The sequence below is a fragment of the Coturnix japonica genome, chromosome 15 (assembly GCF_054131305.1).
Source record: "Coturnix japonica strain WE chromosome 15, WE-NBRP24, whole genome shotgun sequence".
NCBI classification, from domain to species: Eukaryota; Metazoa; Chordata; class Aves; order Galliformes; family Phasianidae; genus Coturnix; species Coturnix japonica.
In genome coordinates, this window is record NC_140677.1 from 15,689,752 (window position 1) to 15,712,833 (window position 23,082).

The 23,082-nt window shown below is 62.6% G+C and overlaps 3 protein-coding genes across 7 annotated transcripts in view; all 3 read right to left on the reverse strand.

Annotated features, from left to right (window-relative positions):
* Nucleotides 1-38: 38 nt before the first annotated feature.
* APEH (acylaminoacyl-peptide hydrolase) lies at nt 39-4,281 on the reverse strand. The gene is made up of 21 exons (XM_015874577.3): nt 3,975-4,281; nt 3,786-3,909; nt 3,630-3,711; nt 3,478-3,553; nt 3,237-3,364; nt 2,913-3,050; nt 2,737-2,828; nt 2,617-2,657; nt 2,428-2,549; nt 2,242-2,311; nt 2,064-2,158; nt 1,945-1,996; nt 1,784-1,872; nt 1,558-1,684; nt 1,395-1,472; nt 1,245-1,325; nt 1,078-1,166; nt 741-931; nt 560-662; nt 382-488; nt 39-307 (listed from the first exon to the last, which is right to left on the reverse strand). Exons 1-21 carry the CDS (start codon nt 4,147-4,149, stop codon nt 178-180), a joined length of 2,190 nt encoding a protein of 729 aa, XP_015730063.2. The 5' UTR covers nt 4,150-4,281; the 3' UTR covers nt 39-177.
* Nucleotides 4,282-4,314: 33 nt separating this feature from the next.
* LOC107319598 (acylamino-acid-releasing enzyme-like) lies at nt 4,315-8,508 on the reverse strand. 2 transcript variants are annotated; one of them, XM_015874576.2, is made up of 22 exons: nt 8,437-8,508; nt 7,954-8,083; nt 7,758-7,884; nt 7,582-7,681; nt 7,432-7,507; nt 7,198-7,364; nt 6,990-7,127; nt 6,817-6,908; nt 6,707-6,747; nt 6,512-6,633; nt 6,336-6,396; nt 6,143-6,240; nt 6,015-6,066; nt 5,858-5,946; nt 5,646-5,784; nt 5,492-5,575; nt 5,334-5,414; nt 5,160-5,248; nt 4,884-5,074; nt 4,714-4,816; nt 4,535-4,641; nt 4,315-4,469 (listed from the first exon to the last, which is right to left on the reverse strand). In XM_015874576.2, the coding sequence occupies exons 1-22, from the start codon at nt 8,464-8,466 to the stop codon at nt 4,364-4,366; spliced, it is 2,223 nt and encodes a 740-aa protein (XP_015730062.2). In that variant the 5' UTR covers nt 8,467-8,508; the 3' UTR covers nt 4,315-4,363. The 2 variants fall into 2 exon arrangements, 1 of the variants encoding a protein (XP_015730062.2); XR_014934674.1 differs by lacking the exon at nt 5,334-5,414 and having other exon boundaries at nt 5,160-5,295.
* A 202-nt stretch (nt 8,509-8,710) lies between these two features.
* The window catches only part of BSN (bassoon presynaptic cytomatrix protein), a 52,563-nt gene continuing 38,191 nt past the window's right edge, over nt 8,711-23,082 (reverse strand). Inside the window, exons 5-12 of one of the 4 annotated variants that reach the window (XM_015874575.3) lie at nt 15,704-22,276; nt 12,568-14,668; nt 11,543-12,255; nt 11,164-11,257; nt 10,919-11,059; nt 10,672-10,724; nt 10,504-10,599; nt 8,711-10,397 (exon numbers count right to left, since the gene is read on the reverse strand). In XM_015874575.3, the coding sequence (XP_015730061.2) occupies nt 10,684-10,724; nt 10,919-11,059; nt 11,164-11,257; nt 11,543-12,255; nt 12,568-14,668; nt 15,704-22,276 (9,663 nt within the window). In that variant the 3' untranslated portion in view covers nt 8,711-10,397; nt 10,504-10,599; nt 10,672-10,683. Of the gene's footprint in view, nt 10,398-10,503; nt 10,725-10,918; nt 11,063-11,163; nt 11,258-11,542; nt 12,256-12,567; nt 14,669-15,703; nt 22,277-23,082 lie in introns of all 4 variants that reach the window. The other 3 variants (XM_015874574.3, XM_085516545.1, XM_085516544.1) reach the window with 3 other exon arrangements.

Here is a 23,082-nt window from a genome sequence, read left to right on the forward strand (position 1 = left end):
TGTGCATCTCAGTGTGGCCAAGATACGGGGGACAGCACTGCAGAAAGCACTGCACATTTATTTCGAGCCAAACCCAAATTCCCATCCCCATCCTGCACCTTTGCTGTGCTCAATCCATCCTCCTTCAGGACCCATGGTCACCCTGAGTCCAGCACAGTTGTAGGGCCACCATGGGCTCTATGAGCTGTGCTGTCCCACCGGGGGCTGCCCCAGGTGCTGGAGGAGCCAGCGGGCGCAGTTCCCAAAAACATCTGCTTCTGTCTCCACACCAGTCAGTGCGTGGCCACCCTCAGGGTACCACAGCAGCCTGCAGGGCAGGGGATGCTCAGCTGGCACTGCAGGGCTCCATGCCCAGTTTCCCCAGCCTTGTGCTGCACTCACCGGGTTGGCACCCCGCTGGCCCGCAGCACCCTGTACAGCTCCAGCGCCTGCGTGGGGCTGACACGCCGGTCCCGGGCACCCACACACAGCAGCACTGGTGCCCTCACCTGTGACACAGGTGGTGGTGGGCACCTGGTTCCTGATCCACAACCCTGCAACCCATCCCACCATAACATACCTGGGGCGCCTGGATGATGGGTGAGCGCTGCAGCATCACAACCAGGTCCTCCACACGGGGCACACGCTGGAAGGAGTAGGGCAGCCCCAGGGATGTGTAGCGCCTGCAGGAGGGAGGCAGTGGTGGGTGATGTGGCACAGTGAAATGTGGGGTGGCACAGAGTGGGATGGATGACTCTTACCAGTCAGGGATGTCGGATGTGCCCAGCAATGCGGGCAGGTTGGAGACGGGGTTGCGCAGGGCACAGGCCTGGTAGTGCTCAGGATGACGGGTGAGGAGGTGAAGAGCGATGAAGGCTCCATGGGAACCAGCCAGCAGTGCCACGCGGTGCGGGTCAAGGGGCTCACAGCGCAGTGCCTGCTCCACTGCCAGCTGTGGGCATGGGCACCCCATCATCAACACCCCACCATCAGCACCCCACCATCAGCACCCCATCATCGGCATCCCACCATTAGCATCCCACCATCAGCACCCCACCATCAGCACCCCGACATCAGCATCCATTTGGTGTTCCTCACCTGTGTGTCAGCCACATCCTGCTCACCCACGCGGGACTGCAGGCACTCAATGCTGGCCTGCCCGAAGCCCAGCGAGCCACGGTAGTTCACTGGGGAGATGGGGATGGTGGAGGCCACATCCCTGTGTGGCACAGGGGACACGGGGCACCAAAGTCCCCATCACTCACCCAACAGCACGGCGAAGCCCAGGCGGCACAGTGCGGCCATGCTCGGGCGCCAGCGGGCATCAAAGACAGCGTGGGGGCCACCTGGGCACAGCAGGGACGTTACGTGAGAGCCACCAGCACCATCAGGATGTCCCCCTGCCCCTCACTCACCGTGGGGACACACAACGAGGGGATGTGGGGTGGTGCCACCCGTTGGGCTCAGCAGCAAGGCCTCGAAGGGCTGGGGGTCTGCACCACGGAGGAGCTCCACTCAGCACCCAGCGCCATAGGCAACCCTGTGCACCCAGGCACTGTAGGGCCCCCACGTGCTCACTGTGTGGAGCAGAGCTCTGCTGGACTGTCAGCGTTTTCCAGGTGATGCCAGGAACTGGTGGGGTGTCCTCTACTGGCACCCAATGCAGGGGCAGCTCCTGGCCCAATGGTGGCAGCTCTGCCATCACCTGTGGACAGGCAGCGGGTGGCACCGGGGTGTCCCTGTTCCATAGCAGGGTATCAGCAGTGCCTCGCATGGCACCAGCACTGCATGGTGCTCTGCTCACCAGGCTGGGTGGGTGGTGTGGGGCTGAGCAGGTGGCCACCAGCAGGTCCCACTGAATGGTCAGCAGCTCCCAGCAGCCGTCGGATGACCCTGGGGACACTTTGCTTTCAGTTCCCAACGCTCATCCTGCTCACCAAACGTGAGCAGCCGGGTGCCACGTACCAGCAGTGAGGTTGGTGATGGTGGCAGTCTCTGTGTCCACCAGCAGCAGGTCCTGCATGGGGACAGTGTCACATCGGGGCTGTGCCACAGCCATGCCCTGTCCCCAAGCCCCAGCTCACCGTGTGGCTCCGCTGTGGGGTGCAGAGCAGTGCCCGCCGGCTGTCAGCTGCCCAGCACCGCAGCGGCAGCGCGTCGCTGTAGATTCCAGTGAAGGCTGTGAGTGGGGCAGAGCAGTGGGGAGTTGGGGTGGTGGCACCCAGCGTGATGGTCCGATCCCCCGGCAGCACCCGGCCTTACAGCTCTCACTGCCCGTGGGCTCTTGCACCACGTCGAGCACCGTCACCGTCTGCCGCATCTGCCAGGTGAGCTGGGGAGAGCCGAGCCCAAGGGGGAAACTGAGGCACAGGGACTTAGGGATCAAAAGGGACTTTGGGGACTTGCCCAGCATAGGACGGGTGGCCCAACATGCAGGATCCTGCTCACCATGCGCAGCTGCAGACACTGCCGGTGGGGGCCTCCCACGGCCCCTTCCAAGTAGAGCAGGCGCTGACCATCGGGGCTCAGCCGGGGTGAGAAGGAGGCACGGTTTGGGGCCGACAGCAGCTCTGCGGGCAGCAGGTCAGTGCCTGGGGACAGCAAGGAGCCCACGGTCCTCTGTGTCCCAGTGCTCACCGCAGTGCCCGCTGGCCAGATCCAGGTGGAAAATACCCGACCTGGAGAGGAATGCTTGGGTCAGAGCTCCATGGCTGTGCTGTGCATACTGGGTGGGCACTGGAGGCACTGGGGGCTCACCTCCTGTTGGAGCAGGCGCTCAGCCCCAGGCGGAAGGGCTCGTGCCACCAGCCCACAAATACCACGCCAGTGTCACCTGGGGACCACAATGCCTGCAGGACAGCGAGGCTCAGCTCTGGGCCTCAGCCTGATCCCACAGCTGCACTAAGAGCTGCACTGTACCTCCCAGTACTGACCTGGCCGGGGGACACGTGCTCAGGGACGTTTTCCAGCACTGAGACACTGCTGCTCTTGATATCCAGCACACAGAGCACGGGGGCACTGCAGGTGCTCAGCCTCTCCCCCCAGTCCTCGTGGTACACGAACTGCTCGCCCTGGAGCACTCACAGGGAGCACGGCACGCTCATTGCACACATGGTACACTCACTGCTCATACGGCACACTCACAAGAGGCAAGGCACACTCACCATTTATGGAGCACACTCACAGGACATATGGCATGCTCATGGGGTGCATGGCACACTCACCATGTGCAGGGTATACTCACATTCACCACCCACCTCCTCATCTTCATCCTCTGCTGACCTGGCTGCCCCTGGGCAGGCTGCAGGTAGCAGGGGCCGGCTCCTCTCGGCCACATAGAGCAGCTGTGTCTCCAAATGGGACCAGGCCAGGCAGGCAAAGGGCCCTGGCACAGGGACAGGCTGCTGTAGGGCTCTATGGTGCAGGGGCAGCCAAGCACCGGGCGCTGCAGCTGTGCACCCTCAGCTGTGCAGTGTAGGATTTAGGATGGCTCCTTACTCTCCGTGTAGACTGCCCCATGCTTTCCCAGCGCTGTCAGGTCCACGCTGTGGCTGCGCCCGCTGCCATCCCACACCTGGGAGAAGCAGGTTCACCAGGCACACCGTGCCCACAGCACCCAGCTCCTCAGCATGCCCCGGGCACCTTGTTACCTCCAGCAGCTCGTGGCCTTGTGGTGTGCAGCGCACAAGCACCGCACGGCGCTGCCCTGAGGGTGAGTCCTGTCCGAGCAGCCTGTGAACAGCAGGGAGCTGTGCTGGGCACCAAACACACCACCCCGCAGCACCCCGTCCCGCAGTGAGCCGTACCGGTTGTGGATCTCAGTGCTGAGTGCTGCCCTGCTGACGGCGATGCCGCGCTCTGTGCATTGCACGCTGTAGTGGCGGCTGAAGCGCAGGAGCCGCCGTCGGGGCAGGTCGGGCTGGCTGCACTCTGCGGGACCAGGACGTCAGTGCCAGCCCGGGCACAGCACAGCGGGGCCGCAGGGCCTGACTCACCAGCGTGCAGCAGGAAGGCTCGGCCCTGTCCATATCCCCCCGCGATGGCCCCCAGTGCAGCACAGCTGAAGGCAGGGAAGCGGCTCAGCTCCTGGTAGCAGACACCAGGGCTGCTCTGCTGCCCCTCTGCCGGCTGCACACAGCTCCCCATGTCATGCTGCGTCCCCGAGGCCATGGGGCTGCTGTGCCTGCTCAGCAGTGGCAGGGTGCCAGGCTGCGCGAGCAGCCCGCAGGGCCAGAGCCAGGAAGGGTGCTGGGAGCTGGCAGCACAACCTGCCCACCCTCCGCCTGCGGTCACGAGCCCTGGGTGCACCAGAGGCCACAGAATCACTGCAGACGGTCCCAGTGCTCAACTACGTTTATTAGGGGGGTGACTGTGCTGGGGATTCTCAGCCCTGCAGGTGCTGGAGCAGCCACAGCACAATGTTCATGAAGCCGTCGGCTTCGGCCTCGATGCCAGCCAGAGCGTGGTTGTTGTTGGGGTACCAGAGCAACCTGCAGGGAGAGAGGGCTCAGTGCTGTGCCCACAACCCACACCCCAGTGCCAGCATCCCACTCACCGTGTGGGCACACCACGGGCCTTCAGGGCACGGTAATACTCCAGCCCCTGAGCAGGGGGAACGCGCTTGTCATCCTCCCCCAGCATCAGCAGTACAGGAGTGCGGACCTGCAGGAAGGGCACAGCCTCAGCTGCAGTGCTGCAGGTCAGCACAGGGGGTGGGATGGGACAGGGATGTACCTGATCGATGTAGGACATGGGTGACTTCTGCAGCATCACCGTCAAGTGGGCTGGATCCTGCAGGGTGTTGGGTGTGTATGGGACTCCGATCTCTGTCAGGCACCTGCAGATGGAAGGCAGGGGGTCATGCAGTGCCAGGGCTGAGGGAAGCTGGGGGTCGCAGCACTCACCAGTCTGGAATGTCAGTGACGTTGAGCATGGAGGCAATGTTCACCACGGGATTGCGGACCACGCAGGCACGGTAGGTGTCGGGGAACTGCCCGATGAGATGGCAGGCCAAGAAGCCCCCGTGTGAGCCACCCACCAGGGCCACTCGGCTGGCATCCAGCTGCTCCTCCTGCAGCACTCGCTCCACACAGAACTGTGAGCAACAGGGACAGCTGTTAAGTGGGAACTTGACTGTGCCCAGGTTTGCCACCCAGGGTGATGGGGTACACACATCCTACCTGCACATCCCGCGCATCCTGTGTGCCAACATTGCCTGGCAGGGAGTTCACGCTGTCCTGGCCGAAGCCCAGTGAGCCACGATAATTCACTGTGAGAGAAGGTGTCAGAGCCTCCTGCTGCAGAACCTCATGGGCACTGTAATAGAGTTGGGCCCCATGTGCCCCAATGCTCACCCAGAAGCACAGCAAAGCCCAGGCGACACAGAGTAGCTGGGTACAGCATCCACCCAGCAGAGAAAACAGCGTGGGGTCCTCCTGTGGGGCACAGGTAGTGGGGTTGATGCTGTAGGGCTGGTGCTGGTGCTGGAGGGTGGCAGGGGGCGAGCTCTCACCGTGGGGCATCACAACCAGAGGGGGCTTCTGAGCAGTGGGACCCACACTTGGGCGCAGCAGGATGGCATCGAAGTCCAGGCCCTCTGTGGGGATGGCATAAGCAATCAGGGCTCAGTGGGGATGAGCAACAGCTGTGCCACCCCCAGCACTCACCATACTGGGGGTTCTCCTGCTCTGGTGGGGGTTTCAGGGTGCGGATGCCCCAATTGATGCCAGGCACTGGGGGTGTATTTTGCAGGCAGATCCACTTTATTTGTGCCTCCTGGCCTATACCAGGCAAAACAGCTACTTGCTGCATAGGGAGAAGTGTCAGCACCAGCACCCAGAGGGGAACAGGGGCACTGGGGACAGGGATGTCACCATACCAGCGTTGCGGGGCAGCTCGGGGTGGAAAACTGGGCCACTAAGAGATCCCGGTCAATGGTGAGGACAGACCAGCTCCCTTGGGGTGCATCTGGGGAGGACAGGGAGGGTCAGAGCTGAAGGTACAACCAGCCCCAACTCTGGCACCGTGGCACTCACCGGCTGTCAGCGAGGTTGTGCTGCCTGTCTGCATGTCCACCACAAACACATCCTGAGGGCAGGAGGGCAAAGTCCAGCTCAGCACTGGAACAGCTGCCCTGTGTGCCCCCAGGCCCTGCAGTCCTTACCTGCTGGCTGCGCTGGGACGTGTCCAGAACGAGCCGACGGCTGTCAGCTGCCCAGCACAGCCTTGGCAGAGCACTGCAGTAGATCCCAGGGAAGGCACCTGTAATGAGAGTATCGGTGCTCAGCACCTCACCCTGCCCTGTGCCCAAAGACCCAGCCCATGACTCAAGACCTGCCCCGCAGGGCTACACTCACCCCATTCTTGCCGTGGCACAGCCTCCAGCACAGTGTGGGCCTGCTTGGTATGCCAATTGTACTGTGGGAGACATGGGGTGGGAGGATGTGCCAGGTGCACTGGGTCTCAGACCTCCCACTAAAGTAGGGGTACAGCACCAGCCCCCCCAGGTGGGTGGGGGATCAGAGCCACTCACCATGCGGAGGAGGCTGCACTGCTGGTGGGGGCCCAGCACCCTGTTCTCCAGGTAGGCGATGTAGCAGCGGTCGGGGCTGAGCCGTGGGGACCACAAGGCCCCAGTGTCCTCAGAGAGCAGCTCTGCAAGGGCACGAGGGGATGGTGAGGGGCTGCACGGTGCTCAGCACTGCAGGTCTGAGGGTGAGCTGCTCACCGCATTTCCCACCGGTCAGGTCCATGAAGAAGAGCGCTGAGCTGCCGGGAGAAAGGGGCTGTGAGCACGGGGCTGGGGTCCTCAGGGCAGCAGGGACCAGGGGGACTCACCGGCGGTTGGTGCAGTGCCGCAGCCCCAGGCGGAAGGGTTCGTGCCACCAGCCCACGAACACCACACCAGTGTCATCTGGGGACCAGAAGGCCTGTGAGCAGCAGACCGTGTGGCTCAGTAACAGAGTCTCCCATTGCCCACCACCTCCCGTGTCCCCTCTCCCCATCCTGACCTGTCCAGGGGACACGTGTTTGGGGACACCCTCCAGCACTGAGATGCTGCTGCCCTCGATGTCCAGCACGCAGAGCACGGGGACGCTGCGGGTGCTCAGTGTCTCCCCCCAGTTCTCATAGTACACGAACTGCTCGCCCTGTGGCACAGCCCCATCAATGCCAGCTCTGGGGTGGAGGGACATCACCCTGGGGGTGGTGGGGGCCCACCTTGATGGGGGCATCTGGCTTCTTGGGGCGCTCCAGCTCCTGATCAGCAGAGCCATCCAGCTCAGGTGCTTTGGTTTGGAAGAAGGACTCGGCTTTGGGACGCTTCTTCTCCGCCACATACAGCAGGTGGGTCTCTGAGTGTGACCAGGCCAGGCAGCCGAACTGGTCTGTGGGGAGAGGTCAGGCACAAGCCACCCCATCCCCAACATCCCCCAGGACCACCCCGTCCCTCACCATCATCATAGACACCACCATGCTTGTCCAGTGCGGTCAGGTCGATGCTCTTCACCTTGCGGTTCTGATACCACACCTGGGAGCAGAGGAGCAGGAGGAGCTCAGGTTGCCAGCCCCTTCCTTTCTGTAACCCCCCAGCCCCTCACCCACCTCCAGGAACTGCTTCTCCTTCTCTTTCTCCTTCTCCTTGCCCGGGACCTTGAGCAGCACAGCCTTCAACGCGCCGCTGGGGGACTCGCAGCTCAGCAGCCTGCAGGAAGGTGTCCCTCAGCCCCATCCTGCCAGGGATATGGGGCCGTGGGGAGGTGGGGGACATGGGGACCCACACATTATTGATCTCACAGCAGGCACCGCCAGGTCCTGCATAGACGATGGAGGCCCCGTCGTGGAAGAGCAAATACTGCCGGCAGAACTTGATGCTCTTGGCCTGTACCAGGTCCCGCTGCGACCATTCTGCGGGGGATGATGGTGAGGACAAGCAACACCCCTCCGCCCCCCCCTCGCCCATGGCCCGCCCCGTACCGGTGTACAGGCTGCAGTACTTGCCCCCGTACTGCGTGGTGATGTCGGGGCCCAGGCAGGCAGCGCTGATCGCCGGGTTCTGGCTCAGCTCCTGGTACAGCGCTGCGGCCTCCTCGGCGCTGGGCAGCACCTAAAGGAGCACGGGCAGCTGGGGGGGGGGAGTGCAAAGGGCAGCGGGGGGGGCTTCTATGGGGACAGCTTAGGGGGGGTCTGAGCGAGGAATAAGGGGACATGGGGGGAATTATGGAGGCGTGGGGGGGGCTATGGGGGGCACCAGGGCACGGGGGGGGCTGTGAATGGGCACAAGCCCATGGGGGGGTGGAGGGGTTGTATTGCACCGAGCCCATGGGAGGGGGGTAGGGGTCCCAAAGCTTCAGGGTGGGAGGGAAGCTCAGGTCGGGGGGAAGGTTACGGGGGGCGGGGTCCCTGGGCAGTGACGTCACCGCCCCCCAGCCCCCAGCCCGTCCCCCCGCAGCCCCTCACCACTGCACGCTCCATCGCATGCGGCTCCATTGCACGCAGCGGGCGGACACAGCGCCGAGCTCCGGCACATCCGGGGCACTGGGCGGGGCCGCCTCCCATTACCTGCGGCCTTCCGGCCTCGGTCTCGCTATGGCGCCCCCTTGTGGACACCGCCGGAACCGCAGCGCTACCTGCGGGCGGTACCTGCGGGCGGTACCGGGGCACGGAGCGGGCCGGGCTGGGAGCGCTCCATTTGCCCATCCCCGGAGCACGAAGGGACGAGTCTGAGGCTGTGTGTGGTTTATATCAAGTCCTTTTATTTTGTTCCCACAGAAATACCTGGGTGGGGGGGGCAGCTTCTGTACGGAGTCACGACACAGCGCGGCACGGGGGGGTTTAGGGGGGATTTACTACGGGTCTCACGGAGCACAGCAGACACGCACACCGTCACAATGGTCAGAGGGAGGAGCGCCGGCATTGCACTTACCACTGTAAACTTCTCCTGGGGCTCAGCGGGGCCCCGCGTGCAGCCGCGCCCCGGCACCTATTTACAGCGCTGGGGGCGGCGGGGGACGTGGGGAGCAGCGCACCACGCAACCCCCGGTGCACGCATCGCGGCCGGTAACGGCGATGAACCGATGGAGGAGAGAGAGAGGAGGAAAGAAAAGAGAAAGAAAAAGAAAAAAGAAAGAAAAGGAAAAAAAAGAAAAAAGAAAAAAGTGGGAGGAAAAAAGAAGAGAGTCCAGGCAAAGAACGGCAAGCACTGAAACGCGGTGAGACCGTGCAGAGAAGTAGCAAGCCATGCTCTACGACAGGACAGACGGTCACGGGCGCTATGGCTGCCCTTTGGCAAAGTGGCCCCTCCGTGGGTCGAACATGCCACGAATTGGAACTTCATACGCACAGGTGGTCGAGAGAGAGGAGTTACCCGGTTTGCAATGACACCCTTGCACGCGACGTCGGATTATCAGCTATGAACAGGTCTCGTTCTGGAGTCGTGTTATTTCGTTGCATAGAACATGGGACGGGCGCCGGCGCGGCACCGGGGCGGGTGAGGGCCGGGCGCGTCTCCCGGTGCCATGGGGAGCCCCGCCGGTCCGAGCGTGCCCATGCGGAATGGCTTCAGAAGGACTTGGATTGCACAGTAAGAGGAAGGATATCGGCGGAGGCAAAGCTCTCCTGGTCTTGTTCCATGGATTGTGCTCTTTTGTGGCCTCCTGCACTCTATTGCTTCTACAGACGACAGCCCATGTGCTAACTCATCGCACAAAGCAAAGGGGGAAGAGGGTTTTGGTAGAGAGTGAAATAAATGAAAAACCAAAAAAAAAAACCAAAAACCCCGAAACGACAAAATGAACCCCAAAAAACCGAGATACAAAGGAAACAGAAACAATCCAGCCCTTCCCCTCCCCCCCTCCCGACTCCCCCTGCCCCTCCCGGTGTGGATGAGGTATACGCAGAACTCAAAGTGGGATGATTAAGGCTGTTCTTCAAAGAAAAGGGGTGCCCGGCGGCGGGGCGCGCCAGCTGCGTGGCGAGGGCGAGCGCGGCCCTTCGGATGCTTCCCATGGCTTCAGGGCAGCGCCCGGCCGGAGCCACGTCGGCAAAGGCCAGCCCGCGTCCACGCCGACCCAGCAGAGTCCTATGGCCTCGTATTTCGGTAGTGAAACAGTGTTAGGTCCTAACGGGGCGCGCCGGCTCCACGGGGGGAGCGGGCGGCAGTGCAGGGGGCCGAGGGGCCGGTGGGGCAGAGGGGATGGGGAGCAGCCCTCGGCTCACACAGAGGGGAAAAACCTATGAAGACACCAGAGCTGGGGTTTGGAGGGAGCAACTCTGTGTATAATCTTGAGAAAGGGCCGAGGGTCCGGGCGCAGCCCCTCGGCACGTGGGGATCCCCTACGCTGCACCGCGCCGCGCCGGAGCTGCTCGCCGCCATCTGCCATGGGAGGTCTGGCACCCAGGGGTCACCCCGCTTTCAAAAGCTGGCGAGAGATAAAGAAGAGGGTCAGCCCATGCGGCCGCATCCCTGCGGAGAGGGGACGCTGCTGTCTGGCTGAGGGGCCTTGACCCCGTCAAGGGGCCGCTCACCGTTATACCCAGAGTCAGCGTCATGTGCTGAGGTCCCTGGCTTCTTCATAGGTTTTTCCGCTGCAGCGACTGGATCTTCACTCACTTCCCCAGCTCCTGCAGCAGGATGGCGTCAGGGCACGGCGGGGCAGGGAGCTCTGGGCCGCGGCGCCGGCACCGCGCACTCACCTTTTGCCATTCTCACCAGAACGAAGTGAATTTCTTGCCAAAAGCCGACACCGCTGCAGGGAAGTGGGAAAGGGGTGAGAAAGGCCACGTCCCACCACACTGTGCCCACGGTCCCCAGGTCAAAGCCGTCAGACTTTGGCACTCGCGCATCCCTGGTTGTGGGAGCAGCGCATCCCAACAGAGGCTCCCAGCCACCCATGTGCTGCCCAACCCCATCTCACCACAGGGACACAGTGGCAGCCCTCACCTTCAGTCAGTTTGCCTGCTTGCTCAGCTGCCCCTCCCGGCAGGATTTTGGAGAAGACGCTTTCTCCCTCTGCCCCAGGCTGACCCGTGGCTGTGCCGGTGGGGCCACGTGTCCCGGCCGCCCTCGGACCAAGCTTGCTGTCTGCTGGGAGACAACAAAAGAAGGCTGTCAGCAAAGGAGAGTCCCGTGGTGTGACCCTCAGGCAGCCAGCACTGGGCTCTGGTCACTGGCTGTCATGCACTGACCTGCTGCTCCTGGGGGCTGGGCTGCAGGTGCTCTCCCAGGCTGCTGCGGCACTTTTGCTGTGGGTTTGGCCGTGTCCGTCTGCTCTGATTTCATCTGCAAGGCAGAAGATACCTGTCAGCTCTTGCTCTCCTGGTGGGGATGGCAGAGCATCCTTTGGGACTGTCTCTCTGGGTGGGAGGCTGCACAGGGCTCGCCATGGCAATGCCTGCACTTTGCTTCACAAGGACAACACCAAAGTACAGTGTGAGCAAGACTCCACGCCCCAAAAGAGCCAGGGGCATAGGGATGTCCCCCCCCATGGGCACCTGGGGTGGCACGTGCTCTGGTCCCCAACCCTTCCCCAGACACAGCAAGCAGATGCAGCAGATGTGGGCTCACCTGTGGTGCTGGGTGTCCTCCAGGCTGTGTGTGCAGTGTGGCCGCTGCCTTCCCCGTGGGCTGGCCTGTCCCCGGCTGCTGCTGTGCTGGCCGGCCCGTGGTGGGTCCCTGTGCCCTGGGCTGCGCTGTGCCCGCCGGCTGAGTGCCCTGCCGTGCTGCCGGCTGCTGCCGTGCTGCCTGCTGCCCTGCCTGCGGCTGCCTGCCTGCTGCCTGCTGCGCAGGGACCGATGGCTCTGGCTTCTGTGCTGGGGAGGGCGTCCCGTGTGGCTGCGGGGTCTTGGGCACCTTCTGGGGCTCAGCACCATGGTGGCGGGATGGTGGCGCGTACTCAGAGGCACTGGGGCCGTACGGTGCCGAGGCACGAGGCTCGGGCTGCTGTGCCTTCTTGGTGGTGGCCGGCGTGGTGTGGCCACGGGGCTCGTGGCGGCTGGACTCCCGTGGGTGCTGCTTGGTTGAACGACGCGGCTGCTCGTCGTGGCGGGAGGAGGCAGCGTGGCGGCCATAGTCACCGTGGTGCCGGTGCTCGCGGTGCTGAGGGTAGTCATCGTGCTGCCACGAGTCCTCGTCTGGTGGCTCGTCGTAGTCGTGGTAGGTGTGCTTAGCTGGGGGTCTCTTCTGCGAGGAAGAGTGGCCGCCGTAGTGCCTTACCCTCTCTGACCGCGCTTCCCTGGGCTTATCAAACCAGTCTGTCTCCTCCTGACCCAAATGATAGGCTTCAGAAACCAAAAACAAACGACAGTCAATTTCTCGCTCCACAGGCAGGAACGCAGCCCGGGCTGAAGCCATGCAATGAGGCAGGAGAAGGCAAGCAGCTCATCACACACACAGGGGACAGCCCGCGCTGGCAGGGACAGGACGGGGCACCGCGCGAGCACCACCGGCCAACACCAAACACCCAGACAAGGACTGGAAAGGGGGGAGGAAGGCACGTGTCAAGCAAACTGAGGCCGTGAGTGTCTCTGCGGACGAGCATGCCCCGGGGAAGCGCCATGCTCTGGGTGCTCACCACCACGGGTAGCCGTTACCTTCGCTGTCCGAGACAACGCAATGGGAATCGTCCATGCCGTAGCCCTCCTCGTGCTTGTATGAGTGGTTCCTTGGCACGTCTTTGATGTGCTCTTGCACATCAGGCAACGAGTGGCTGGAGCAGAACTGGGAGCAGGGGTCCCCTGCTGACTGTGAGCCAGGACCCCCCATGGAGCGTGACCCCCCCACCGACTTGCCCAGGGGGCTGATGGGGCTCTCCTCCTCGGAGGGCTGCGTGCGGACCGGAGCCCGGCCCCGGCTCTGGCTCATACCAAGGGATGAGGGCTTAGAGCCACCCTTCTGGGACCGTTCTGCACCCTCCCGCTCAAAGGACTTGCTGCGACCACCTGCATCACGTCCAGAGGACTTCTCCAGCCCGTAGCCAGAGGAGCGGGTTCTGCCACTGCTGGAGTAGACCCGCTCCTCCTCATCCACCAGGTCCCGGCTGGACACACCGTAGTACTTCTGCTGCTCGTATACATTCTTCTTGAGGCCATAGGTGATCTCATCCTGCAGCTTCTTGGCTCTGGAGGCCACATTGCTGCTGCTGACTGATGTTGTCACTGCATAAGAGGCCAAGTCTGACTCCACGTCTTTGGCTTCTTCAATGGGGGAGAACTTAGAGATCTTCTGCTCCATTCCCTGCTTCCTGTGCTTGCTGCGCTTGGAGGAGACAACGGCAGGTGCCAGGTTCTTGGATGAGTGCTTTGGCAGCGCCATGCCAGAGCCATGCTTGTCTGCCCGTGAGGAGTGCCGGTACTCACTATCCCCATAGTAGTAGGAGGAGCCTGGCGAGCTCCCTGACACCCTGCCATTGCTCTCCCGGTGGTAGCTGTTCTTCCCACGATGGTCAGGGCCATGGTGATCATAGATGTCCTCCTCAGATTCCTCCTCTGCCTTGCTGTAGCAGCATGGCCGGCTGGGCCCTTCGGCATCCAACAGCTCACTCTTCTCTTTGCCATGGCGGCCGTTGGTGCCTGTGCCCGCCGGCTCCACTTTCTGCCCATCCACTGCCGGGCTCTCCTTGGTGAGCTCGCTGATGTCCTCAATCATCACGTAGTTTCGGGGAATGTTCTGCTCCAGGCTGGTGTAAAGGGACTCAGAGGAGAAGCTGGCTGAGGGGCCCTGTGTGACACCGGTTCTGTCAGCCAGCCGGGCTTCAGGAGCCTTGTACTGCTCATAGCTGCTGCTCACCGCCACCGCACCGAGGGTGACGTCAGGGATGGCAGAGGAGCTGGTGGCTGCACTGATGACCTCGTAGTTGGTGGGGATCTTCTGCTCCAGCTCAGCCAGTGAGGTCTGCCGTGGCTTCTGATGTGCGTCGGACGGGCTCTGGTAGAGTGCAGGCTGCGCTGCGGGCACATTGGCTGCACCAGCGAAGGTGCCCTGGGCTTGGTAGGGGTTTTGGGGCCGGAAGCCTGGCTGGGCAGGGGCGCCCAGCTCCGGGTAAGTGGTGCCAGGGGCTGGGAAGGCGGCGGGTGAGGCAAAGGCAGGCATTGGGGCAGGCGGCAAGACGTCCTGTGTGGTGCTGGCAGTGGGGAATTGGGGTGGTTGCGGACGCGTGGCAGGGAAGGCGGGGGGCCCCGGTGGGGCCGCATAGGGGTATGCGCCATAGGAGGCGGCAGTGAAATCGGGGTATTGGGCAGTAGGCGCAGGGCGCAGCCCAGTGCTGTCATAGGAGGCGAGGCGCAGGCTGTGCAGCTCGCTGTCGGACAGGTAGTCGCGACGGTCGGCCAGGCCACGCAAGTAGGGGTGGTCCCGCGTCCCCCGGTCCTTCAGCAGTGACTCCTTGCGCTGCGTGATGCCCAGTTCCAGGTACTTCAGTTTGGCGTCGATCTCCTTCTCTTCCTCATCCAGCTCCGCCTGCTTCTTGCGCAGCTTGGTCGACTCGTGCTCCACCAGCTTCAGGTCACGGTCCAGCTCCTTCAGCAGGCTGGCCTTGGTGACCGGTGCAGCAGCAGGGGCCTTGGGGGCCAGGCTGCCCAGGTAGAGCTGTTGGGTGGCTGGACTGCCCAGGCCCACGTGGGGCTCCTCGGGTGGTGGGCTGGGCAGTGTGCGCTTCACCTTGCGTGCCAGAGAGCTCGACTGCAGTGTGCCCACCTGCAAAGGCAAGGGGAGGCCATCAGCAGTGTGGCTGGTGGGCCCCACTCCCCCCAGCCCCCCAGGGTCGAGAGCCCCGCACATGTTCCCTCATGCCCCGAGTAAGCAGCGTTTACATAAAGCCGTAATAAATAGGATGGAAGTAACAGGCAGGGCACTTTCTATGAATAATTACCAAGAGTGGCAGCAAGCCAAGTGCCAGGCTGGCCGTGGGCATGCCAGCAGAGGAGCACTGCTATGCGCTGCACAAACCCCTGTGTGCTCTGCAGCAGGGCTGGGAAATTCAGCAGCAGGGTGGTGGTGTGAGACCCACTGAGCTGGGAGCTGTCACAGAGCTGTGTGCCCCCACTGCTCCCTGCACAGGGCAGGTCATGTTTGGGGATGCTGAACAGCCCATCACCTGCCTGCTCTCCTCCCCTTTGCTGCTGTGGTATGGAGGGGTTTTGCCAGGTTGTGCCTCAGTATCCCCACCTGCAAAACTGGGATGTCTGTGGGTGGGAGTATGAGCTGCTGCACCCCAAAGCTGAGCTGTGCAGGAGAGGCAGGGCACCCTGCTGTGGGATGTGAATACCCAGGCTCCAGCCATAGTCACAACATGCTGCTGTGCAGCACCAGGGCTCCCTGAGTGCCTGCAGATCTGGAGAAACTGCCTGCTGCCTGCTCAGAGGTGCAGGGCCACGTGTCCATGCGTTCAGGCTGCCATCAGCTGCTGCGGGGAGCCAACCTTTTGAAATATTAATTGCTGCAGCACTAATGAAACTGAAATGGTCTGAGGTGCCTCCTGGGGCCGTTCTCCAAGGGAAAGGTTATTTATTGCAGGAGGGGGCCGAGTCGAGTGACTGCATCTCTCCCGCTCACAGTGGTGAGATGTCACCAGAAAAGATTCAGCTTGGGTCATCCTGGCCAGGCACACACAGGAAAGGATGTGGCATGAGGACATGTCCATCCCTAACAGGTTGAGATGTGCACTAAGCAGGGACACAAAGTGCCATCACCAGGGTGGGTGCCCAAGCATGACCCCGCACGCATACATACCTGGGTGCCTGGGAGCAGTGGGTGCTGGTAGAGGGAGAACCTGTCCTTGCCAGCCTCCTCAGAGGTGGGGCTGATGGGCTTGGGGTCGGACAAGGAGCGCTGCATGGTTTTGATGGGACGTGGCAGCGTCTGCTGGCGCTGAGCTGAGTCGGTGAAGTGCTTCTGGGGTGGGACGTGCGCCTTGTTGAGCCGCTCACTGGTGGCAAAGGAAGACTCCAGCAGGCGGTGTGGGGACAGCGGGGACACGGGCGAGTAGAGGACCTGTGGGGAGCGGGGAGGCTGGCGGGTCACCAGCTGGGAGAGGGAGTCGGCCGGCAGGTGGGACTGGTACCCAATCTCCAGGGGGTCTGGTTTCTTCTTCTCAAACTTGCCCAGGGTCTGCTGCCGGACGGCGTGGGGGTCCAGGGGCCCCGTGCTGACCATCTGCATGTTGGTAGAGTAGGGGGTGATGGTGGTGGGCACTGTGAGCTGGGGCACCACGATGCCGGGCTGTGGGGGTGGCTCAGGCTCTGTCTGACAGGCGAGGCTCTCACCACGCTGTGTCTTCTCTGGGGCTGAGATGTACTTGATGATCTCCACACGGGGGTCATGGGTGGTGATGTGGATGGAGGGCGAGACGCGAAGGAGCTGGTCGGGCTCAGTCTGCACTGAGCAGTCGCTGATGGTCTGGATGCCAACGCTGGCCATGCCACGTGCTGTGCCGTCTGCCTTGCCCTCAGTGCTGGCATCAGCGTGCCGGGAGGGCCGGGAGCGCCGGCGACGCACGGGCTGCTCCCACTCTCCACTGTCCTCCTCATCTGTCTGCACGCTGCAGTCAGTGCTGCGCCGTGACCGCCGCCGCCGTGACAGCATGTACCGCTCTTCACCATCCTCCTCGTCCGTCTGCACACTGCTGTCTGCCGTTTTCCTCGCTGTCTCCTTCTCATAGGCGTCCCGCAGCCGCGGCATCGAGTTCCTCTTCTTGATGCCCCGTCCGGGTTCCCAGGACTCCTCAGCCTGCAGTGACATGTCTGAAGCTGAGCTGCTGAGTGGCCGCTGCGGTGCAGCGTAGCGTGGGCCACTGGCACCTTCAGGACCCCCAGGCAGCACCTGGCCAGCTGGCGTCCACCCGTGTCCATTGTGCATTGGGCCCCGTGGCACTTCCGCAGGCCCCTCGGGTGGGCGGCTGGTGGGCTCGGCACCAGCAGGGGGGAAGATGGTCTTCTGCCTCTTCTGCTCCTCCAGCTGCTGCTGCAACTGGTGCTGCAGCTGGTGGATGTGCTCGAGTTGCAGGCGCTGCTGGGCCAGCTGCTCCCGTTGCAGTGCCAGCTGCGCGTGCCGCTCCTCCTGCTGCTGCTGCAGCACCTGCTGCTTGATGCACTGCAGTTCCTGCAGCTCCCGCTGCACCAGCAGCTGCTCCTTCTCCCGGTGCCGCTGCAGCTCAGCACGCTCCCGCTCCAGCTCTTCCTGCAGCCGCAGCTGACGCAGCTTCTCCAGCTCCACGCGCTCCCGCTCCAGCTGCAGCACGTGCTCCTGCTGCTTGCGCTGCCGTTCCTCCTCGCGCTCCCGCTCTTCCCGCTGTACGCTCTCTGAGGCCGGTTTGGGCGCAGGGGCTGCCTGCCCACCCTCCTTGCTGCCCGCTGCAGGGGGCTCAGTGCGGGGCGCTGCTCCTGACACCTCTGCTCTCTGCACACCAGTGGTGGGTGCAGTGGGGGCTTTGGCAGCAGGGCCTGCACCTGGTGCGGCACTGACCGCCTTGCCCAGGTAGACGGGTGTCTCCATCAGTGAGGAAGCTGGGAGGCGGCTGGGGGCTGGGTAGCGGTAGAGGCCCTGCGGGGCCAGCGGGATGCGGGGTGTGACGACAGGCACCCTGGCCAGACTGGCAAGTGGGACAGCGGCCATGCTAGGTGGGCCGTAGGGCCGGTACAGCCCACGCAGCATGGGTCGCAGCACGGAGGCTGGCTGGGTGGTGATGGGCAGTGTGGAGGCGATGGGTGTGTTGATGGTAGAGTAGATCATGCCGTCAGCTGCTCGCACGGTGGCAGAGGATGGGAACATCTGCCTGACAGCACCCAGGCGCACACCGGGCACATTGTACTGTGCCAGGCCGCTGAAGCCCTGCCGCGTCTCAGGGACGGATGGGTTGAACATCCCGCTGGGTTTTGGAGCCGCGGCACCCCCTGGCTGGGCTGGCAGCCCCCCACCACCAGGGCCATAGGACAGTGTGTCAGGGCCATTGGCATGCCGGGCCCCATACTGGTGGTCCATGGAGTTGAGTGCAGCACACATGCGGCTGATCTCACGTGCGGTCGTAGCGCTGTAGTGGGCCAAGCTGGATTCCTGGAAGCTGGCCAGGTCCCCTCGGGGTGAGTAGCGGTAGTCGGAATAGATGTTGGAGGCTGAGCTGTACCTCCGCATGGGGAGCGGGTGGCCCAGCAGGTCAGCGGGCTGACGCAGGTCAGAGAAGGAGCCATACTGCAGCCCTTGGCCCAGGTACCCACCCTCAGCAAAGCCGATGCTGTAGGAGTGCTTCATGGTGCTCAGGTCCACGGCAGCCTCATGGAAGGGTTGGTCCCCCTTTGGTGGGTAGTAGTTCATGCCGAGTTCTGACAGGTTGGTGTCCGACATGGAGGAGTAGAGCCTCCCAAAGGCGCCAGTGGGGTAGAACTTATGCTCCTCATAGAGTGCGGGTGCTGGCTGCTCCCGGTATGGGAAGGTCTCTGGCAGCTCTGGCTCCCTGCTGCCATACGGGGGCCCACCAGCCTTCCTGCTGGGGACTGTGTCTGGAGCCTTCTTCTCTGGAACCTTGGAGGTGGGATTAAATGTACCGGTGCAGCTGCTGCCAAAAGGGAACTTGTAGACCACATCACAGCAGGCCACCTGACTCTCCGCCTTCACGCCCGTGAGGTCCAGCACGTTGGCTGGAGGCTCTTCCTTCAGCACTTTGGTCACTGGGCCAGCTGCCACATCCTCCACCTGCACCATCATCACCTGGGACTTCTTGCCGCCCAGGGCAAGGAGGGGGCTCTGGGTCTTCAGCTCCACCGGCACCGCACGGTACAGCTCTGAGCCCTGCTCCTGCTGGAATGGCTGTTGAAGGCCACCAGCACTATGTGCGACATTGGTCTGTGTGATGAGCACGTCCTTCTTTACCATTTGACTGGGTAAGTTGTACCTGGAGAACTTTGCCTGGGGAGGAGCGGGCAGCTCAGGCTTGCTGGTAGGTGCAGGGCCAGCTGTCCCACTGGTTCTGCCAGCACCTGTCTGAACGCCCTGCTCCACCTGCTTCACCTGCGCCAAGCACACTGGGCTGCCGGCCCCCTGCCCAAAGTCCATCCGACTCTGGAAAGGGTCTCCATAGACCACGGGCTGCTTGGGCTGGGAGATGAGCATCGGGGAGGCGATGGCAAGGCTAGTGGTGCTGGAGGCTGCGATGATGGCATGGGGCTGCTCCTGGGCATTGAGGTTGATGATCAGGGGCTGGATGGCTGTGGACTGCCGGCTGGGGATCTGGTCCAAGGTTAGGCAGTATTTCCTGGCCTCGGTGGCCAAGGAGGTGAGATCCATGCCTTGGTCTGTTATGATGATGGGAGCAGACTTCAGAGCAGTGCGCAGGTCCACAGCACTGCTGCTCGGCACCTTGGGCCCCGGCTCTACACGGGAGGTGCCGGGGATGGAGGAGATGCGGCACAGCGATATGTTCTCTGCTGGCAGCGCTCCCCAGCTGTACAGCCCCGCAATGCCATCAGGGCCTGAAGTCACGGGCACCTTCTGGGATGGGTCCTTCACATGCTGTGCCCGGATGAATGTGCCCAGTGGCTGCTCTGTCTCCTGACTGTACCCGTGGGCGATCACCTGCCGGCTTATCCTGGTGGGGGATGAAGCAGGGGATGCAGAGGAGCTTGGTGGCTTGGTCTGGCTGGCTGCGTCGGCTGCTAGTGTGATCAGCATGAAGGGTGCATCCTGCGAGGACTGCTGCCGGGTCAGGCGAGGTGAGCCAGCCCGGTGCGGTGTCTGTGTCCCCTGGGCCACCATGGGAGAGGAGGCTGAGGGGCTGGTGGTGGTGGGGACATCATAGGCAAGGAGGGGGCTTTGCGTCTGTGTAGAGAACTCAGCAGTGGACTTGGCGGTGGGACCAGGGGGCACAGCAGCTCTGGGGGCAGCGTGAGTGGGACTCTGAGTGGGAGATGTTGGTGAGAGTGGGGGACTGGAGCTCTTGAAGAATGAGTACGTCTTGGCTGGTGGGGGCTTGCCGTCACTCACCGCTTGGAGCTTCTCCCTGGCTGTCTGCACGCTGATCTCCACCCCCACCTTGCTTCGGGTGATGTCCTCTGTCTGCGAGCCGTAGCTGACGGTGCTCTTTGCCGGGCCATAGCTCCTGGAAGGTGTGGATGCAGCCTCTGCAGAGCTGTAGATGCGCGGTGTGCTGGCAGGGCTGGCCACTGCTGTTGTGACCACGCTGGTACCTTTGCTGTAGGTGTAAGGAGCTGTGATGGGCTTGGAAGTTGGGCTGGGCGCTGCCGGGGTGCTCTGGAGCTTGGCCAGGTCCTGTCCCTCTTTGGCAAAATGCTGTGTTACCCGGACATCAGGAATCGCCTTGCTGCCCTCAGAGGTGGAAAAGGAAACAGGAGCAGAGAGCTGTGTGGGGCTGGTGCCAGGGGTGAGGGGCCCCCCATTCTGCTTCATTAGCTCAGCATACGCACTCTCAGCATTCAGAAAGTGCTTCTCCTGGTATGCTTCCTCCTGCCCTTTCTTCTTGTCTCCCTTCTCCAGACCCAGGTCAAATGAAGAGGACTGGTGCATCCTGGCAATGCTCTGCGAGGTCTGCAGGATCTCCTCATACACTGCACCAGGCTTCGACAGGGAACTCGAATAGTCAGGCTGCGAGGAGCGTGCGGGGCCACTGTCATAGCCGTATTCATCTGCATACTGGTACTGGAAGCCGTTCTGCCCCTCGGTGCCACGGTATCCAACCTGCTGGTAGGTGCCACCATAGGAAACGTCCTTCTGGGCCTGCTGGACCTGCTGCTTCTGCATCATCTCTGCCTTTCTCATCATCTCCTCATAGGCTTCCTCAGCGCTCTTCAGGGGCTTGCTGGCGGGCTGCACACTCTCCACCTTCTCCGTGGGGGAGTACAGAGACATGAAGGTGGGCAGGTTGTACTCGCTGCCCGACTTGTACAGCTTGGAGGTCACAGCGTCAAAGCTCTCAGCCTCTGAGTCGATGGACGGCGAGTACTCGGAGCAGGAGGAGCGGTGCAGCTCCTCCATCTCTGCTGCCTGCCGCAGCTCCTCAGTGGGAGAGGCGTCCTCGATGGGGGACAGGTTGCTGGGGGGGGTTTTGGAACGCTCCCTCCTCCGCTGCGCCCTCAGCTCCTCCTTGTCACGCTTGGTCTTGCGTGCCGTGCTGCGGATGCGCTGCTGCTCCACCTCCCGCATCTTCTCCTGCTCCCGCAGAAGCTCTTCTTCCTCCCGCAGCTCCTCCTCCTCCGATGAGTCCTCAATGGTGGGCAGCAAAGGACCGTGTGAGCGGTGCCGAGCCTTCCTCTGCTGCTTCACCTCCTCCAGGCGCTGCCGCCGGCTGGGGCTGCTGTCGCTATCCTCCTCCAGGGAGGAGATGGAGGTGGGTGAGGTGCCCGAGGTGTAGCTGGGTGTGGTGGCCGGCAGGGTGGATGAGTACTCACCACGGGATCGCTCCTCGGGTGAACCTGTCAGGCTCTCCATCTCCAGCTCAGGCTCCCTCTCCAGCCCAGCGTCAGCCTCCTGGCTCACCTCCATCTCCCTGCCATAGCCGGTGGTGCTGTTCAGTTCGATGGTCTTGAAGCGCCGCAGGCCCCCCTGGGTTGTGCTCATATCATCACTCTCTGCTGCCTCCACCTCCTTCCTCTCCTCCTTGTAGATGCCACTGGGGCCATGCGGTAGGCGCCGCTTGGCAGAGGAAGGCTCTTTGCCTTTCTCCACCTCAGCTTTGGGGACACTGTACTTGGAGCGCCCGTAGCCCTCCTCCTCCTCCTCCTCAAGGTTGTCCTCCTCCGCGCTCATCTCCAGGATCTGCCTGCGCATGAACTCCTCGTCAGCCACCTCCTCCCGGCTCTTGGGGTGTCCAGGCACTGGGGAGAAGCCCCCCTCACTGCTGTCCTCCACGTAGTCATGCCGCAGCTTGCTACCAAACTCATCCGAGGACTCCACGCTCTCCCGCTGCTCCCTCTGGTTCTCCCATTCCAGTGAGTCCTCATCCTCCTCCAGGATATCCTCTAGCTCCTCGTCTGAGTCAAAGGCTTCAGGGGTGATGGAGAGATACCGGGGCCGCTGCCTCTGCCGCTGCTCCTCCCGTGTCTCCGAACCTTTGCTGGGCTCCGCTGGGGTCCCCCGCGCCTCCAGCAGTGGCCGCATGCTGCTCTCCAACTTGGTGAGCTCGGAGGGGCTGGGAGGGCTTTGCCCCGCCAGCCCGGTGCCGCTCAGCTTCTCCTCCTCCTGCTGCACCAGCCCTGTAATCTCACTCTGTGAGCTGGAGATGCCATCTGAGGAGTAGCCAGTGTCACTCAGGCTCTGGGGGCTGCGGGACAGGTCTGGGGGGTAAGGCTTGCCCACATCCTGCAGGGTAGAGGGAGCGTGGCATTAGATGTGAGTTCCCCATGCAGGAGGGGACCCCAGGAACACCCCCAGCACCACCCCACCTGACAACAAATACCAGGTGGCTGCCTAATGGCAATACCTTTAATTTTCTATTTCTGAGAGACCCAGTGATGGCTGAGCCCTCAATACAACCCTTGGGATATTTATGGCTGTGAGCACGTCCCTGGGGAAGGTGACAGCAACTTGGCCTCAGGCAGCACTGGGAGCGTGGTCTGGTTCTGGGTATGGGCAGGGAGCAAAGGGTTGGCAGCCACAGCCCAGAGGGCAAGCAGCCTCTAAAGGCAGTTTAATTTTCCCAATGGACAGGCCTGCAGTGCTAGCTGGAGAAGTAAGGCAATCCCCGGGATCCTCATCAGATACCAGCAGGAATAATAACTGATGGTACAATGAGGCAGTGTTGCACTCAGCAGTGGGGGCAGTGCCTGAGAGCCTGTGAGCAGGGAGACTATGGACCCCATGGGGTTGGGGAGCACTAAGGTGCGAGCAGTCCCCTCCCCAAGGGCTATGATGGCTCCTTGGGCACAGCCATCCCAGCACTGTTGGGCTTTTTCCCCAAAGAGCATTGAATTAAAGAGGTAAAAGACAGAGGAATTAGCTCAGGAATGCCCATTTCTGCAGTGCAAGCTGGAAATATTTTGAAATTAGCTTTGCATTTAACAACAGCTCCAACTGTCCTTTAAAACCAACGGGGCAAGGACTACCTGAGCTATTGCATTATGCACAGAAGCTCCTGAGAGGTTTGGACTCTTGGGAAGCACTGTGCT